This window comes from Eptesicus fuscus, chromosome 5 (genome assembly GCF_027574615.1).
Source record: "Eptesicus fuscus isolate TK198812 chromosome 5, DD_ASM_mEF_20220401, whole genome shotgun sequence".
NCBI lineage: Eukaryota > Metazoa > Chordata > Mammalia > Chiroptera > Vespertilionidae > Eptesicus > Eptesicus fuscus.
The window spans coordinates 59,671,875-59,691,585 of NC_072477.1; the positions used below are offsets into that span (position 1 = coordinate 59,671,875).

The window sequence follows — 19,711 nt, forward strand, 5'->3', positions numbered from 1 at the left end:
ATCCTTTGGTTGAGAAAAAAATGGTCAACAGAGACACCATTGTTTTCTTCTTCAGCTTCTCCAGTTGCCTAGACTAGTATCTTCTGAAATGTAGTGTCCGTTCTGTGGTGTAGTGACATACTGCCTCCGGTTTCCTGAAGTTCGGCTTCTAAAACCAGAATATTTAGACTTGTGAAAATATGCCAAAGCATACCCAAACCAAAATGTAAGATGGTGAACCTTTTTTATTTGTAAGCAAAACACATTTTACCTCAAAGCAAACATACTTTCATGAAGTGGGATGAAAATTAGTAGTCTTTAAGATAAACAGGAGACCTAAAGTATATTTTTTACTTTATGAAAGCCATTTGGGGCTTAGAGGTGGGTGTTTACTTTCTTCTGCCTTTAGGGTTATGTATGTATGTATGTATGTATGTATTTATGTATTTTTATCCCTACCTGAGGATATTTTTTTTACTGGTTTTTAGAGAGAGAAAGAGGTTAATGGTTGCCTCCCATGTGCATCCCGATGGAGGAGGATGGGACCCACAACCTTGTGGTGTATGGGATGACACTTCAACCAACTAAGCCAACCAGGTTTATTAGTGGTATTTTAGGGGTAGGGTTTGAAATGTACTGTTCTAAGGTGGTCAGTCAGTTGTTGGAAATGTAATAATTTATAGATGCTACAGATTGAAATAAACAAATGTCCTGTTCATTCTTTTAACACACCATCTAGCAAGTGTCAACTACCTATTGGGTAATGGACTCAACTATCTCCCATCTAGCCATTAGGGAATCATCATATGTTCTGATCCTAGGAAAAAAAAGTTTCTCCCATATGTCCTTGGGTGTCAGCTGTTTTATTTGTCATGTTTCTTCCTTTACTATTTGTAGTCCTCTGGTGTTGGAGAGCTTGATGAAATACTGGGACCCCTCCCAAGAAACTTGTTGCCTTTGAGTAGACAAATAGTGCTTTAATTTATAAGAGGAATGGGATTAAATTATATTATATAGAACTTCACTCCCTTGAACAAGGAACAATGGTCATGCCAATTAAGTTTTTTATTATTACTAGAGGCCCAGTGCATGAAATTCGTGCACTAAAGGGGGGATCCCTCAGCCCAGCCTGCACCCTCTCACAGTCTGGGAGCCCTTAAATGATGTCCGATTGCCAGCTTAGGCCTGCTCCCTGCCCAAGCCGTCAGTAGGACATCCTTAGCGTTGCCATGGAGGCAGGGAGAAGCTCCCACCACCGCCACTGTGCTCACCAGCTGTGAGCCCAACTTATGGCTGAGCAGCGCTCCCCTGTGGGAGTGCACTGACCACCAGGGGGCAGCTCCTGCATTGAGCGTCTGCCCCCTGGTGGTCAGTGCACGTCATAGCGACTGGTCGTTCCTCAGTTTGGTAGATTTGCATATTAGCCTTTTATTATATAGGATGCTATATAGGACTATTTTAATATTGACCATCTCTGAAATATCCATAATTTGTCCCCTGGCCTTTTGTTATTACAAACATTCTTTCCAAAGCTCATTCAGCCTAATTGTTATTTCTGACTCCTAGTGCCAAGGTACTTTCGTTCTCTACAGCACTTTTAATCTGTTACAAAGACCTTCATTCAAATGTAACTTTTTTATAGTTGGCCATTTCTTCTTTTTTTCATAGCTCCTCCTCCTACAAAATTCTGTGTTTATATTGACACTCTGATATCAGTATTAAAACAATGTGGGTACTTTAACACAGCGATACATGATGAAGGTCTGGACTCTATAGCTCTATCTAAATTAAGAAAAGGGAATGGGGGAGAGAGAGAGAAAGAGAGAAGAGAGAGAGAGAGAGAGAGAGAGAGAGAGAGAGAGAGAGAACTAACTCCAGGTGCTCTAAAACAACCCTCAATCACTTTGCCCCCTCCCACTCTCTCTGCATCTCTGAGTTATTTTTGTAGGTCTGTTCTCACACCTTCTACTATACTCTTCTTCTTTCCTATACTTTCATTGTTTTTTATGAGTAATTTTTACTTTATCTTCTATTTATCTACTTACAGAATGGAACATAGCGGGTATACTTACTGCCCTTCTCATACAATGTACAGTTGTCCAGTTTTGCAGGTGAAAGCAGAATGCTGTACCTAATAGATCCCTCTGTTGTTAGGGCTGCTGACGATTGTCATTGTGGCCAAGGTACAGATATGTTATTTTGGAAAAAGCAGAAATCTTATTTTTCACCTGCTTGCCTTCTTAATATGTGGCATCTGCACATGTGGAAAAAGAACTAACGGTAGAACAAAGCATCTGCTCCCATTTAAATCAGCTTTCATCTGGGTTTCAGGCTAAATCAATATCTAGAAAACATGGAGGATGGAAGCAGGTCAGGGGTGCTACACACCAAACCCTCCTCTTTGAACTACAGGCTTCTTTCTCCCTCCCTCTGTTATTGCTGGCCCAGACTTGGCCCTTCCTTCTCTGTGGTCCACATTGACTTTGGAGAAATGAATGCTTTGTCTCGCACACCCTTAATTGTAGGGCCCCTTTGTAGGCTACACATGGTACTTTTTTAAAAATATATATTTTATTGATTTTTTTACAGAGAGGAAGGGAGAGGGATAGAGAGTTAGAAACATCGATGAGAGAGAAACATTGATCAGTTGCCTCCTGCACACACACCCCCACTGGGGATGTGCCCTTGACCAGAATCGAACCTGGGACCTTTCAGTCCGCAGGCCGACGCTCTATCCACTGAGCCAAACCGGTCAGGGCTATACATGGTACTTTTAAACTAGACTCCACTTAAAACAAGTTTTACTATTTCATTTTTCTATGAGAGCCTCTCTTCATTGGCAGACATGAAAAATCATTATTTATTTGGGCAGGCCAGAAAGACACAGGGATGTTTAGCTCCATCCATGGGAAGCCAAAGGGAGAGTTTGAGAGGCTGTAGGGATTCTTCGTTCAGTGCTTTAGTATACACTGAGTGGCCAGATTATTATGATCTCTGAATGCAAAATAATCTGGCCACTCAGTGTATATATCCTATATAATAATCCTATATAATAATAGGCTAATATGCAAATTGTCCCCTCGACCAGGAGTTCAACCAGCAGGCAGGCCGGCCAAAGGCCCATGTTCCCTTCCCCTGGCCAGGCTGGCCAGACGCCCCCCCCACCCCCCCATGCACAAATTCATGCACCGGGCCTCTAATAAATAAATAAATAAATAAATAAATAAATAAATAAATAAATATACACACACACACACACACACACACACACACACACACACATTGAGTGGCCAGATTATTATGCGTTCAGAGATCATAATAATCTGGCCACTCAGTGTATACTTCAAAGTTGGCACTATTATTATCAAGTCAGAAGTATCTTCAGATTTCAGATTATGTTCAGAAGTATGAAGTTAGGACTCAAAGGTGCAATCCAGCCATTTCCCACACAGGACTCCAGGGCCTGGCTAGTTTTTAATGTTTATCATCAATTCCTCAGTTTAAGTTTTCAGACATCATCAAAGTTTAAGAATTGCAATATGACCCTTTTGGAAAGTATTAACATTCCATATATTATTTTGACAGAATTCTCAGTATGCTACTTACTCAGCTGATAACATGACTTCACACTCGATTTTCCCATATTAAAGACTTTTAAAATATGTTGCTGAATTAAGTGTATTTAATACTGTGAACCCATGCAGCTCTCCAGTGCTGAATTTCTGTATCCTTTATGTCAGGGTTACTAGCTTGTCAAATGATGATCTAAGCAGAACCTCTCCATGTCTAAAAAATTCCTTGTGAATATATAACTTTTTCTGTGGGCTGTGTGATATTATAGCCCAAAGGGATACTTTAAAAAGCCATGTAATTTCTACACTTCCTAGTCTAAGTCATACATATCAAAAAAGTTAGATTTTGCATCAGATAGATCAACTATTCAGCTGAAAGCAAGGAGTTTTCCGCAGCTCTCTAAATCTCGTCTAATTCCCCGTGACAATTATAAACTCTGCAGATTGCCTCATACTTGATAAACATAACCAGAGATCTTTCAAATTATTCTAAAGACGAAACACCCATCCTGGAACTAATGCATATCAAAAAATGGACCATACCTTCTAAATCTTTATTTAATTCCTTAAATAAATAGATTAGTCCTTTGAATTCTGGTATAGTTAGACAATTATATAAAGATTAGTAACTTCCAGTAAATCCAGATTTTCTTCCTTCTCAAGAAAGAAGTGAATTGAACAGTGTGTGGTGACTTTAGACTTTGTACATACCAAGTACAGATAGTCAGGTCAAGCCCCTATTTTCCTAAAGTTGGGTGGTTTAGGCAAAGACCAATGGGACAGGCGTTTTGCCTCTTTGTTTGAATTAATCATATCATTGTGACTTTGTAAACCCAACTAAAAGAGCAAAGAAGTTGCATGCAAGGGAAGGGCTCTTTTAAAAGTTCATTTTCATTGGTTTTCCAGATATTAATGAATGTGTATTGAACAGTCTACTTTGTGACAATGGACAATGTAGGAACACTCCTGGAAGTTTTGTCTGTACCTGCCCCAAGGGATTTATATACAAACCTGATCTAAAAACCTGTGAAGGTAAACTACATTTTTTTTTTGTTCTTATACTACATACTTTGCTTTATTTTGTATTGCCACTAGAAAGCCATGAAAATAAATTATAGTCACTTCTATTTTAGATAATTATGCCCCTTCAGTTGAGAATCTGTGGTCCTAAATGGCACTTGTATGCACTTTGCAAGCTGTTGGTGGTACTTATCTGCAATTGGCATATTATTTGTCCTTTATTCTCAGTTTAAGTACCCTTTAAAAGCATTCATTTTGCATTTGCCTGCTATTGGCATTTTATTAGCTATCATTTAATAGATGCAGAAGACATTACATATATGTTGTTTGAGTTCATTATTCAGAAATCACACTTACATATTTCTTGAATAAAAATATTCATCCACGTATCAGATTCTGTACCATAGAGACTTGCTTAATTATTATTTTTGGCATTCCATCTAGTCTAGAAAAAATTTATTTAGGCCAGCTTTACTATCTAATGAAGAATTTATGATAGACATTGAGGCCAAAGTTTCCATATCCATTCATGCTCAAGACTAGTGTTTAAACTGAAAAACAGATCCAGAGACAGAGAAACATCGATCAGACCCTCAAACCTCAGAGGGAAGGTAGGGGAGGGTGGGCATAAGGGGAAGAGATCAACCAAAGAATTTGTATGTATGCATATAGGCCTAATAAATGGACACAGACAACAGGGGGGTGAGGGCATGATTTGGGGGGTTAGGGGGGTAATGTGGGGATAAGGACACATATGTAATAACTAAATCAATAAAGAAATTTAAAAAAGACTAGTGTTTAGCAGTGATATAGAGCTGTTTTTGTTTCAGATATCGATGAATGTGAATCCAGTCCTTGCATTAATGGAGTTTGCAAAAACAGCCAAGGCTCTTTTATCTGTGAATGTTCTCCTGAAAGTACTTTGGATCCAACAAAAACCATCTGCATAGGTATTTATCTTCCTGAGAATGATTTCCGGGTGTTTACCAATGCTGCTGTATTGAAGTACCTATTAAATATTATCTCTTCATCCCCCCCCACAGAAACCATCAAGGGCACTTGCTGGCAGACTGTCATCGATGGGCGGTGTGAGATCAACATCAATGGAGCCACCCTAAAGTCTGAGTGCTGTTCCTCCCTTGGCGCTGCCTGGGGGAGCCCCTGTACCATATGCCAAGTCGGTAAGTGAAATGGGCGCTGTGGCTCCTGTGCCCATCTCGCTGGTCACTTTGCTTAGAAAAGAGAAGCCTAGTACTTTGTGCACTTGGGCTCACGTGAGGATTTTAGAAGGTTTAATTCTGATGACTTCAATAAAACATATTACTGAGTAGGAAACTAAGAGAAGTATCAAGACAATAATTTCAGGTAATTTGGCAATTTATTGTTTTCTGTCACCACATTGTAATACAGTTAGCTGGTGTTGCTTTCCTGGACCAGCAATTCCTATTGGCTCTCTGGAGAATCTTGGGACTAGGGGTTCTGAGCCTTTTATAGGTGCACATTTTCTTCCAAAAAAAAAAATTGAGTAACATAAAGAAATCAGTATTCACGACTAAATTTCTAAGTCTGTTGCAAAGCTGAGGTCTGGGAGACTTGCTGATAATTTTGTTGATTCAATGTTTAAGTATATAAATGCATGCATTTACATAGTGTGAATGCTGCAGGGCACAATATATTCAAGTTCTAGACTTTGGTTTCCAAATTCATGTTACAGTAATCCCATAGTTTGATTCCTATGTTAGGGCTAATAGCAAGAGAGAAATCTAGTCAGTTTCCTTCTTGGTCCTCAATGTAACATGATCTTTAGGGCACCTTGGGGTCTTTTTGGATATCTCACAGGAACTGAGCTTTATTTAAGGATACATTTCATTATTATTCTTTTTCTCTTATGCAGTTTCAGAAACACTTCGTTATCTCAGACTTACTCATAGCGACAAAATGTAATTCATGTTCCTGGTCCTCTTTCGTGTTTCTTATACTAGGTCATAACTACAAAGTCTGGATATTGTTATCTCAAATTTGTTTTTTGTTTGTTTGTTTGTGGGTTTTTTACAGATCCCATATGTGGTAAAGGCTATTCAAGAATAAAAGGAACACAATGTGAAGGTATTTATGATTATTTGTAAACCATAAATTTCTGTGTGCTTGAAGAATTCTTGTGTTAACTTGGACTGGATAAAGATGTCATGTAACTTCACAATGAGAAATATGCTGCAGAGAAATAAAATAATGAGAACTACAGAGCATAACAGATGTTAATTTCACAAGCATATATATGCTCTTGCCAGTTTCAAACTACTATGGCCAGAGTACAGGGTGGCTGAGAATGTAGGCTGACCATGGTTTGAGTTGACTGCCCTTTCAAAATGCTGTATATCAAGAAGATAAAACAGGAGGTCTTTAATGGGGCTGTAAAATTTGCCTTTTTCTGGTTTTGTCCTATTTTTTGTTGTTTGTTTCTTTCATCACATATGATTTAAAAAGACACACTTAGCTGCATTATTTTTGAAAATATACGTGGATTAATCTCTAGTTTGCCATGATTCTTTCTCCTGGAGTCCCAGATAGACATAGGTCAGGGTGACTAACACAACCTGACATGACACAGCAGCTGAACAATTTTAAAAACAGCAATTAGTCCCATATGCGGGATGAAATGCAATTTCTTCCCTGCTAAAATAAAGAGGAACACTATAACCCCCACCCAAGGTCTTGCTTTCCAAATAATGACTGAATTCTTTGGCCTTTCTTTGGTCCAGACCCACAGTTAATAACTTATGTGACCTCAGCAGCACATTTTTGTATACAAGTGGCCAGAACAAAAAAAAAAAATACCCCAAAAGGTAAATTTTCCCCTTCCCATTTATCTCTCTTACAAGGAAAGATCAGGAACATTTTTTTCAGCATCCCTAGTTTGAGAAATATTTCTTCTAAATAGAGACACTATGTGTGAATTTCTTAACCAATGCTCCATGTTTTTGACATTGGCAAGTAAGTGCCTTTCTTTGGATTAATTTGATGGTGAATATTTTTCCAAATTAAGTGCAGAGAACATACTGCTTTGCATTAAGCAAACTGATACAGAAGGGCACATTTGAGAGAGAGTGGGTGAATGATAAAAGGATGAACACGAGCATCTTTTGACTCTCCCCAACTCAAACTGGGACAACCAAGGTTTTGGCAGAACAGTGAGACCATTGCTGAGGTAGAACCAGTAATACACTCCTGGGGACTTCGCAGCACTCTCAAAAGGGAATCTTTTTACCAGCCCTGCGTATTCCTCAGTAGGATTTTTCCCCATGCCACGTTTAAGCTCTATTCTTTGCCCGTTTGAAAGACCAGGTTTCTATTTCTCTACTTACTTCCAAACATCTGGTCTCATAAAGCTAATTATCTGGTTCCTGGGAGCCTTACCTGAGACAGTCACAGTACCCAGAGCTGTCTCCAAGACTTCACACCAGCTCCCTGTCTCTTCAACTCAGAAATTACTCCTGAGACCAGTGGAGAAACTCATATCTTTAGCAGCAGGTGAGCTCTGTTTGTTGCTATTCAGACAGCCCAGAAATTCTACCTAAACTATTTGGAAGCAAACTAATTTTGTGATCTTGTCAGGTTCAAATGGCCTTTTCTGTTATGAGAATAATTATGATTTCATGAATGGAATAAAGTAGAATGATGTTACAGATATGTTAACTTCATGCTTTCTTTCCTTCATAGATATCAATGAATGTGAGGTGTTCCCAGGAGTATGCAAAAATGGCGAATGTGTGAACTCCAAGGGATCATTTAAGTGCCAGTGTCCCAATGGGATGAGTTTGGATTCCACTGGGAGGATCTGCCTGGGTAAACACAGAACTTAGTACCTTTCTAGTGATCATTTCTTAAAGATTATTAATGCTTCAGTTAATAAGATAGAGCTGAATATTTGGTTCCAAGTACAGATACACGCATCCCAAATTCAGCATTTCTGTTAGGATCCATGGTGGTTTTCTGGAAAAAGAGCTTTCCCTAACTGAGTCTCTTTGTTTATTCTTTATCGAAAGAGTAGAGAACGTGTTAGTGAAGTGAATTGTATGTAACTGTTCCTTCAATCATTATCACCTTAGCTATTATTCCAGAGCTCTTAAATCCACCCCCATATGTCATGGGCTCTAAGATGTGAGGTGAATGGTGGGGAGAATACTTTCAATTAAAAAACTATAACTCATACCTGCTAGGCCTGTCCTCCTATTGGCCAGGCGGACAGGTGCTTGCAGGAAACTTTTGTGGGTATCAGGAAAGAGAGGGAATATCATGCCTTATGTTTTAATTACACTTTATAATTTTCAGATGCATAATCTCATTTGTCTCATTGTCTCAGACAAGCAGACTTCTTAGTCACAGAATAGGACCAAATTCTAGGTCTTCTGACCTCTGGTCTGCTATTCTTTCTATTCTTCCTCATAATCCCATGAATTTGGGGTTGGAGCTAGATGTACGCCACGTGTATCCAGAAGAATGTGTACACGAACACATGTTGAAGTGAAAGGAATACTTGAGAAGAGGAGTGAATGGCTTTTCTTTGCTGTTTTTCCTCATTTTGGAGTTTACCAGTCCATCTCTCCAAAATGAAGTGGATCAGAGGAAAAGGGGCTGGGGCCAGATCAGATGTTCTCCAAAGAGAGAGTGTAGTTTGCTTTTAGCCTGAGAAGAGATGGCAAGACCTCATGGCCGATATGCATTGGTAACCAGCATGTCTGTGAAAACATCTCCCCCAAGCACATTGCAGGATTTCTTAGAATACTGCTCCTTTCATAGAATTATCAGAAAAAGTGAACACAGAGTAGCTCTCCTCATGCTCCCTCTGCTCTCTGGCAGATATCCGCATGGAAACCTGCTTCCTGAGATACGATGACGAGGAGTGCACTCTGCCCATTGCTGGCCGCCACCGCATGGACGCCTGCTGCTGCTCTGTGGGGGCGGCCTGGGGTACGGAGGAATGTGAGGAGTGTCCAGTGAAAAACACGCCTGAGTATGAGGAGCTCTGCCCCAGAGGACCCGGATTTGCCACAAAAGAAATTACAAACGGAAAACCTTTCTTCAAAGGTACAATGGTTTCAGTGGTTGGTTGCCCTTTCTTTTAGACCAACAGGATACATTTGCATGAGCCCAGAGTTCTACCAGTGGGATTATGAGTACCGTCCATGTGGTCATCCCTCCATCATCTCAGCATACATTTTTTTGCTTCCTGAATGATCTGTAACCAAACATTCACTCTGTAATGGGTTGTTTTTTTTTTTTCTATATCTCAGGATTTCCTGAGGTTGCTTGCCTCACCCATCTAGCCATTATTAAGTGTTAAAGTAGATTTTAATGCTACCCTAAGCCAAACATGAATGAAAGGAAATGGGAAAATTGTATGCCATCTGCTAAAGCCACATGAGAAGACCTTTTATCTGCTGATTTGAGCGTCCATGTCTCTGCAGTCCACCTGAGTATAGATAAAGGAGGGTGAATGGCATGAGAACCCCAGCAGCAGATCCTCTTTGTCCAAATGTAGCGAAACTCATTCCTGTGGCAGACACACTCCAGGGACAGGATATTTTATTATTTCAGTTTATTATGCTATAATCTAGAATTCATGCAAAAAAACAAGAAGTCGCAGATTTAATCTAATTCCAATTTGATTTAAGTTTTTGCACACAATGAAACAGAGCTTGTTTACTTTAGCATATGGAAAAATCATAATTGGTTACTCAGAATTCCGACTATTCAGAGAGGCTCAGCTTATGTTCCCAGTATAGAGTTTTGTGTTGGTTGCCCATTGTGTCTGGTCCTAGTTATTATGCTTCATAATTGAATCAGATGGGAAATGAGTATATAAATACCAGTTAACTATCTTTATAGAAAAATGTGTAGACTTTTTTTTTTCCTACTGAGCATTTTGTCCAAGAAGCTCTGGGATTTAAAATTGTTGTGTCTAGAAAGACAGTTTCTAGATGGCCCTGTTAAATGTCTCTTAAGTAAATTTAAAGGAACTCGAGTGATTTGCTTCCAAAGGCTGTGGGAATCCATTGCCACAGAAGGACTTGGTGTTCTTGAGATTTAATCTGCCCGTTCTGTCTCTCATGACACTATGCAAAAATTAACTTGTATTTGTTGAGCTTTAGGTCTTACTTGGGAAAGTCTCCTAAAAGGGTAAACTCAGATTACACGTTACAGAAGTCGTCTCCTAATATACAAAAAAAAAAAAAACAAAAAAACTCTTTTACTTATACTAATGAAACTCTATGGCTATATAATATTGATAAAATATTTTAAATAGTATACATTATTTCCAAATAATTTAAATTAGAAATGACGTCTTCTTTGAAATTCTTGTATTTTGGGCATATCCAAAAACACATAAAAAAGCATAAATGAATATCTTATTTCTCTACACCAGCAATGTTCAACCAGTGTGCCTCAAGGATTCTTACAATATGCAATATCTGACTACTTAGTCAGGGCACTAACCTCTTTTCCCTGAGATTGTCAAATTAAAAAATGACAACAGCCAACACAATAATAGCCATCTGGTGTGAATGAATCAATATTATACCCATTTTTTTTGTCAGATCAGCCAAGAATGTAATATTATATAGCCATAGAGTTTCATTCTATGCTAAACCAATATATATATATTAGTATAATTACTTTATATGTGCCAGGAGATGAAAAAGGATGAAAATCTTTGCTCTACACACTCAATTGGTTGTTGTGAGGCAATATATGCTAATAATCTTCTATATGCTTTAAGTATAAACACTAGTGGTTTGGACCCTTCATTCAGCAAATAGTTAAATGTCCAGTGTGTATCAGGCTGGATTCTAAAAGTCCAAATAAACACACTCCTTACTTCTCTGATAATGCTTTCTGAAACAGAAGTTTAAAAGACGAGAAATGTGTACACAGTCATATTTCTCATGGGTCATCACACAGTCTTTAAAATGTATATTGCCAAGACCTTATATCAAGACCCTCCAACCTCCTGGGTTTAACACGGTGGGATTGAGACCTATTGGTTACTCACAACTTTTCACACATTTTATTTTTCTTGAAGACATCAATGAATGCAAGATGATTCCCAGCCTCTGCACCCACGGCAAGTGCAGAAACACCATTGGCAGTTTTAAGTGCAGGTGCGACAGTGGCTTTGCTCTTGACTCTGAAGAACGGAACTGCACAGGTCAGTGAGGGGGCTCACCTTGGAGGGACAACCGTTAGACTCTTCATCTTTATTCCACAAGAATGAAGGCTATCCTGATACTCACTTGCTGCTTTTGTGCAGACATTGATGAGTGCCGCATATCTCCCGACCTCTGTGGCCGTGGCCAGTGTGTGAACACCCCAGGGGACTTTGAATGCAAGTGCGACGAAGGCTATGAAAGTGGATTCATGATGATGAAGAACTGCATGGGTAAGTGTGTGCCCGTTTGATCAGCACAGGAAAGAAAGGGTTCCAAGCAGCTTTGAGGACTCATGGCCCATGGCTCGGCTTCTTCCTGTTTCCCCAGTGCTCTGCTCTCCTGACCAGTGAGTCTGGAATCAGTCTGTGGCAGTGGGAGACTGACATGTGGGAGAGCTGAGGGAATTCATGCTGCGGGGTGGTGGGTGGCCTCCGACACCAGTTATGGGTCCCAGACAAGTGAGTGTAAAACCTAGAATAGACACCCCAGGGAAGAGAGAACAATTCAAACATAAGTTATATTCAAGATCACATTATAGCGTCTCTGCCCAATATTCCTAGAAAAGGAGATTAATTAAGCTGGTTGCATTAAATCAGGGCCCCTAGAAACAATAATCCTGAGATGGAGATTATTTTGAGGGAGTGCTCTCAGGAGGAGCCTGAAGAAGTAAGGGAGGCAGGTGAGGGAAGGAGAAGAGAGGCAGACTTCAGCCTTACCAGGCTTCCACAGGTGACTCGGGAGTGTGAATGGCATCGGAGAATTGTCCTACCTTGAAACAAGGAGGCCAAGATTTTCTGTTTCCACATCAGTTCAATCAACTATTGGCCATGGGTGGCCGCCAGCAAGGGAGGGAAATACAATATCTCACCTCCCAGATATTTGTGAGTGAAATGCACAGCAGTTCTTCAAGAAGGAATCTGTGAGCCGTTAGCAGCCAGGACACCCAGAAATGGGGTGATGAGTACACTGGCCTGGGCATGGGGACCTGGGCAGGACACCACCAACATCTTCAACACGGGTCGTTTCCATTTTGCAGATATTGACGAGTGTCTGCGAGATCCCCTCCTGTGCCGAGGAGGCGCTTGCCTGAACACCGAGGGAAGTTACCGCTGTGAATGTCCTCCTGGTCATCAGCTGTCCCCCAACATCTCAGCGTGTATTGGTAAGGAGGAAGACTTCAGACCACTTACTTGTGGTCAGTCATTCAACCCACGTCTCTGCCAGAGTCCGAAGCTGATGGCTGGCTCTTTGCTCTTCCTATTTTCTTCACAGACGTCAACGAGTGTGAACTGAGTGCAAACCTTTGTCCCAATGGCCGGTGTGTGAACCTCATAGGGAAATATCAGTGTGCCTGCAACCCTGGTTATCATTCAACTCCGGACAGGCTGTTTTGCGTGGGTAAGTTCTATATAGTACATTGTTTTATATTTTATTTTTATTAGTCTCTTTCTAAAGCACGCAAGCCATGTTCTCAGAGTTCTGCTCCCATCACTAGTGACCTTTACTTAATCTTTCTTGTTTCCCTGTAAGTAAAAGTCTTTTCCTTGTGGCTTACAATCTTCAGATATCACCTCATTGTGTGTTTAAAGAGCAGCTAAGAGAGAGCTGTGGAATGTTTTAGTTCTAACAAGTATAGTTTGACCCATGCTGCTTTAATGGTGAATGGTAGCATATGCTCTGTTTACACATATGCCTAACCAGGCAAATCAGCACGTGATTACTAACCCCCTGAAATAATGAAGCATGGTGAGTGCTGTGAAAAAGACGAAAATAAAACAACATAGGGTGTAATCTCTGCCCTTAGGTGGTTTAGATCAGCTGAGAGGTTTCAAAGAATAATTATTCGAAAGAAGACTATGATATCTTACCCAGAAGGAGGCCAGGCCTGGCACTCCTTAAAGAGGGGGTTATGTGGGACAAGCCTTTTGCTTTGTGGCTGGCCCTCTGTAGGGTTCGTCGTGCTGGAAAGAGTGGCTCAGAAAACGCTGTGGCTTTATTATGCCCAAAGTCAAAGTGAAACTTTGTGGAAACAGCCAGTTTTTGCCTGGTTTGGGGTGTACATCATGTGGAACTGCCAAGTCTCACATGGTTTCTACCCAAAGTCATAAATCAGCCCAAAAATTCTCCTGAAATATGGCCCAGGACAACTCAGAACTCTAACTCAAGTTCTTGAAAGGTTTAGAACTTCAGCCAGTCAAAGCGAATGTCAAGTTTATAACTGAATCTATGACCCAGAGAATTTCACTCGTGTGGTCATTGTCATATATGTTCTCATAGCCCCTAGCATTTGTCCTACATTGCATGTGGCACACTGTGTATTGTGTAATTAATTGTTTACCTAATTCTCCAGTTGCAGTTCAGCATTATGAGGGTAGGTCTTGTGTCTGTCACATTCACCATGAGATTCACATCTCTAGCACACAGTAGGTGTGTAGTTCATATTTTTTGAGGGAATCAAGCAATGTGGTGACTTCCAGTTGCCCTAGGATGTTCTTTTTTGTTTGTTTGTTTGTTTGTTTGTTTTCCTTGACCCATGCCTAAAATTTATAAACACATGCCATGATCATAAACACAGAAAAAGGTAATATTATTATTATTATTTTTTTTAGACATTGACGAATGCAGCATAATGAATGGTGGTTGTGAGACCTTCTGTACAAACTCTGAAGGTAGCTATGAATGTAGCTGTCAGCCAGGATTTGCACTGATGCCCGACCAGAGGTCATGTACTGGTAAGTAGGTTTTAGCCTCCTGGGAAATAACAGGTCCATTTATAGAGTAGTTTGGTGCCTGGGCTGTGGAGTTAATAGTCCTGAATCCAGATCTTTGTTTTGTTACATATTCTAGCTGTGTGTCCTTGATAAAGATCCTTAGCATAAGATTTCTCATCTATAAAACAGGGTCAGATTGCCTATGTGGAAGAGTAAGTGCAGCACTTAGTGTAGTATCTGGCACATGCTCAACCAGTGGAGTCTAAAAATAGTGTCTTCATTGATCAGAATTTTGAAGAATCTGATCTCAACTTACTTCAGTGCTTGTCAGGGTGTGTTGCCTGGACCAGCAGCATCAGCCTCACCTGAGCATGTGTTAGAAATAAAAAATTTTAGGCCCCATCCCAGACCTACTGAATTGGAAACTCTTGGGGGTAGAGCACAGTAATCTGTTTTCATAAGCTCTCCAAGTGATTTGGATGTGAGAAATGCTGGTCTAATTTACACTTCTCGATATATCATCCTGGGCTAGAAGAGCCATGTAGGCATCTAGAGGTGAAAACTGAGGTGGGTAATATAGGTACTGATTTTGGCTTGGGTTAAGAAGAGAACTTAGGTATAGAGGCCAAAAGTATTTTATCTGACCTAGAAAAATCTCCCTGAAAAGCCCTAAATATATATTTTGCTATAAAAATTAAATGTTGGAAATATTTTCACTAAAATTACATCTGAGTAGATATGCTTATTAACTAGTTTTCACTTTAAAAATATCAATAAAACAGAAGATGATAGACTTTAGGAATAAAAAATAGGATTCATAATCATTTTTGAATGATAAATTCATATCAGAGATAAAAATTGCTAATTAAATGATGGACTTTTAAGTGGATGTGGACCTTGATCTTAAACAGTATGTTGGAATCTTGAAAATTGTTCTCTCCTGAAAGCATGTTCTATGGAAAGCTTCATTTGGATTTGAGAACTAATTCTCTAATGCAAGTAGGCTGAGTCCATTCAACTTGGGTTACTGAATTAATAGAACCAATATCAACAACAGGTCATTGTTGGTTTTATTCTCTACAGATATTGATGAGTGTGAAGATAACCCCAATATCTGTGATGGTGGTCAGTGTACCAACATACCTGGAGAGTACAGGTGCTTGTGTTATGATGGATTCATGGCATCTGAAGACATGAAGACCTGTGTAGGTAAGCAAAGAAAACAGAATTTTCCATTTTCTCTGATTATTCACAAGTACTGTTAAATTACATAAAGGTTAGTTTGGGTAGCTGATAGATCCTATATGGGAAGTAAGGATATTTAGGGGTATAATGCCAATATTCCAAAACTGGCATTTCAAAAAGCAGCTTCCTTGTGACTGTCATATGATGCTCAGATATGTTATGTGGACTGAGCTACGGTTGGTCAACTCCAGATAGAGTTGTTTTGTCTATGCATTATTTCTGTCCATTTAGCCCTCCTGCTATAATTAGAGTTTAGGCTTTTAAAATGTTTAAAAGCAAGCAAAATTTATTTCTGATAAAATGCAATAACTCTAGAATTGATTGCATTTGTTTTAGAGTTTCTATTGCTATGTATTAAAATGTGTTAAACTTTTCTGCAATATCTAATCTGCCTTTAATTCTGTTCAGTATGTTTTTTATTTCAGACATCATTTTCATCTCTAAAATTTTATTTAAGTATTTTTCACACTTCTGTGTCTCTATTTGATATGTTCAATCATTCCTCTAGCTTTTGAACATATGGGATACAGTTATAATAACCATTTTAATGTCCTGGTCTACTAATTCTGTCATCTGTGTCAGTTCTGAGTCATTTCAGTAAATTGACTTTTCTCTTTATGATGGGTCATATTTTCCCGCTTCATGGAATGCCTGGTAATTTTTGATTGGATGCCAGACATTATAAATTTTTACTTACTAGGTGCTAGATATTTTTGGATTCCTAGAAATATTCTTGAGCTTTATTACATAACTCAGTTAAGTTATTTGGAAACAGATTGATCCTTTCAAAATCTTGCTTTTACGCTTTTAAGAGAAGTTAGTTTTGGGCTAATTTTGCTCCATTACGGTGGCAAGATCCTTCTGGACACTCTACCCAAACCCCTGTGAATTCTGGGATATTCCAAACTGGTAGGTCCAGGCCTTCCGTGAACGCTGATGATTGTTTCCTCTAATTCCTGTGGGTGGTACTTCCCCCAGCTTCCAGTAGTTTCCTTGGATGAGTCCACTGATCATTATTCATCTGAATATTGACTGGGCCCCTTTGCAGGTATTTGGATGCTTTCTCACTGTGCAGTTTCCATCTGTCCCTTGCTCTGCCCTGTGAACTCTAGTGACCTGGGCCTTTCAGGAATTCTAGCTTCACCTCCTTGACCCAGGGACACTACCTGGTTCCATCTGTCATCCCTTCTCTGTGCCTGGGACTTAAGACTCTCCCTACATAGTAATCTGGGGCTTCATAGAACTCATCCAGTTTGTTTTCTTTCTTTGAGATCACTGTCTTTTGTTGCCTATATTGTCCTTTTGTTGCTTCAGATGGGAAGGTAAATTCTGTGCCAGTTACTCCATCTTGTCCAGAAGCAGGAATTTAAATTGTATCACATTTATAGCTTCAGAAAACCCTTTCTGAATATCTGTGAAGTCCCAGAAATGAAAGTGAATGTCATAAAAAATTAAATAACTTTAAATTTTGGGAAAAAGTGAAGTTTGTAACTACCTACACTAAGACTACTATTTTATCTGTCCTCTCTTTAAAAATATGGAAACTAACTTGTTGGCATCATGCAAACTGAATTAAAAGTTTCATTTTGCAACATAATATGCTGTTTTGAAAAGGTTTCTAGACTGTCACATAAACAGGCTCTATACTTAGCCTAGAGTCAATCAGTTTCTTTGCTTACTTGTCCTCCTGCCTATGGCCCAGATAAATTGCCAGTGTGCATGGCTAGCCTGAAATGTAGAAAGCACATGTGAATTGAGTTTCACAGATATGATGCATTTTTTGAGAGAAAGTATTTCACCCTTTCTAATTATTTAGCACAGTTGCATTATCTAGGGGGAAAAGTATTCACTGATATCAAACAAATGGTTATATGCATTAATGATATCTATGTTTTACAGATGTTAATGAATGTGACTTGAATCCAAATATCTGTCTAAGTGGAACCTGTGAAAACACGAAAGGCTCATTTATCTGCCACTGTGACATGGGATATTCAGGCAAAAAAGGAAAAACTGGCTGTACAGGTATGTTTTTTAAATCAGACAATAAAACATTAAGTGGTTAAGAGACTGCTACCATAATTATAGATTAATACAAATTTTAGATCTACTAACATTTTAATTACATTATAAAGCATTTTGTATAACATTTTTTATTAACTTATTCTGTACTTCTTTGAAATTTGTCTTACTATAGATTGGATCTAAGCTGAGAGTTTTTTCTTTACCTGTGAAACAAGGCATATTGGATAAATTACCACTATAATAAACACTATAAGTATCACATTTTTATGAGATTAAAAATCACATTTTATATCAAAGTAATTAACATGCTAATTACCAAACATTCATATCCCTTTACAGTTGTCCAACACATATAATGTTTAGGTCGTCAGACCACATCTACAACAGTGGTCCCATAAGATTATAATGGAGCTGAAAAATTCCCATTACCTAGAAATGTTGCTGTAGTAATGTCGTAGCTCAATGTCTTTGTGGTGATACTCGTGCGAACAAACCTACTGCACAGCCAGTCATATAACAGTACAGCACATCCAGTTACAGTAGGAGGCTGCACCATCTAGGTTTGTGTAAGTGCACTCTGGTGTTCGCACAACGACAAAAATTGCCTGACTATGCATTTCTTAGAACGTACCCATTATTAAATGGCACGTGATTGTATTAAAGCAAGCCTTTCTCAATAACCTCCACTGCCAACACTTTATTTAGGGTCATAACTTTTTAAAGAAGCATATCCTATAATTCAAATATTTCATCAATTCTCATCAGTCTTCTAGTTCCTTAAATTAGTGTGCTTTTGATGTATTAAGTGGCATTAGCCCAAATAAGTCTTTATTCTTGGGACTTAACAAATCTTATGTAGTACTAATAAGTCATTTTGTAATTTTGGTTGTCTAATACTAATAGCACAATAATACCAATAAGAAAAATCTTTCTACACCCAGCCAGGGTTGCTCAGTGGTTGAGCATCGACCCAGGAACCAAGAAAATCTTTTCACAGTATTTCTAGATTATTCTATTAAATGCCAAATGAAAGAGGTAATTCTTTGTGAGTGATTTTGTTTTGAAGTGTTTAGTTGTTATTTTCAAACTTGGGACAATGATGTGTTAAGTATGTAGAATAATGAGCAACATTTTTCAGTAATTATTTCTAGAACAGATTATGGCATATAACATAATTTAAAACATAATAGAGACCATGGTGAGCTTGAATTAGGTAACTGCATAATTTCTTTACAAATAACAGACTTTAATTCCAAATGCCAGTTTGGCAAGCCCCTGTGACTTAAAATGAACATTAAAATATTTTCAGATTGGCAACGTGGTAAGTGTACAGATCCTTTTCTAAATTATAACAGCATTTTCCAAGAAAACCCCCAAATATATTATCATTTTAAGCTGCACAATAATACCAAGTTTCAAAGTTATAGATATACAAAATAACACCAATAATATTACCATTGGTTCAAAAATGGCAGATTCTAGCCAAATTATAAAAATAAGCATGAAGCTGGAATGCTTTCATCCTCACTATATTACTCTTCATATGAAGCATGGCTAGGGGTCCATTCTAATAGCACAGTGTTTAAAATATCAACTCCTCATGTGGTCTCTGGGATACAAATGATGCTTAGCTCACTACATCGATGGTGTAAGCTTTATTTTTAGCTTCCAGTATAAATACAGAACTTGGGATGAGGGGGGAGGGGTCTGGCAGGAATGAAGGCAAAGGTAGGATAGTTTCATATTGCATTTTACTTAATAGAGACTAATGCCAATGCTTGGCTCAGTTGAACTCACTGAAATTCACCCCAGGAAATAGTGATGTTTAAGAAGAAAGAAGTTAATCTAATGGGATGCTCTTCAGCTATAAGAAAAAGAGATTTCTAGAATTGTATGCTCCAAATTCCGGCTAAGAGGGGCATGTGCAGAGGCCAATTATTTTAGGCCTTTC

General features: G+C 38.8%; 1 protein-coding gene across 1 annotated transcript in view; it reads left to right on the forward strand.

Moving 5' to 3' along the window:
• FBN1 (fibrillin 1) overlaps positions 1 to 19,711 on the forward strand; it is a 233,037-nt gene that overhangs the window by 145,573 nt on the left and 67,753 nt on the right. Inside the window, exons 19-31 of the mRNA XM_028147684.2 lie at positions 4,458 to 4,583; positions 5,402 to 5,521; positions 5,615 to 5,752; positions 6,627 to 6,677; positions 8,289 to 8,414; positions 9,429 to 9,656; positions 11,653 to 11,778; positions 11,881 to 12,009; positions 12,816 to 12,941; positions 13,052 to 13,177; positions 14,389 to 14,511; positions 15,574 to 15,699; positions 17,635 to 17,760. Coding sequence (XP_028003485.1) covers positions 4,458 to 4,583; positions 5,402 to 5,521; positions 5,615 to 5,752; positions 6,627 to 6,677; positions 8,289 to 8,414; positions 9,429 to 9,656; positions 11,653 to 11,778; positions 11,881 to 12,009; positions 12,816 to 12,941; positions 13,052 to 13,177; positions 14,389 to 14,511; positions 15,574 to 15,699; positions 17,635 to 17,760 — 1,671 coding nt within the window. The remainder of the gene's footprint in view (positions 1 to 4,457; positions 4,584 to 5,401; positions 5,522 to 5,614; positions 5,753 to 6,626; positions 6,678 to 8,288; positions 8,415 to 9,428; positions 9,657 to 11,652; positions 11,779 to 11,880; positions 12,010 to 12,815; positions 12,942 to 13,051; positions 13,178 to 14,388; positions 14,512 to 15,573; positions 15,700 to 17,634; positions 17,761 to 19,711) is intronic.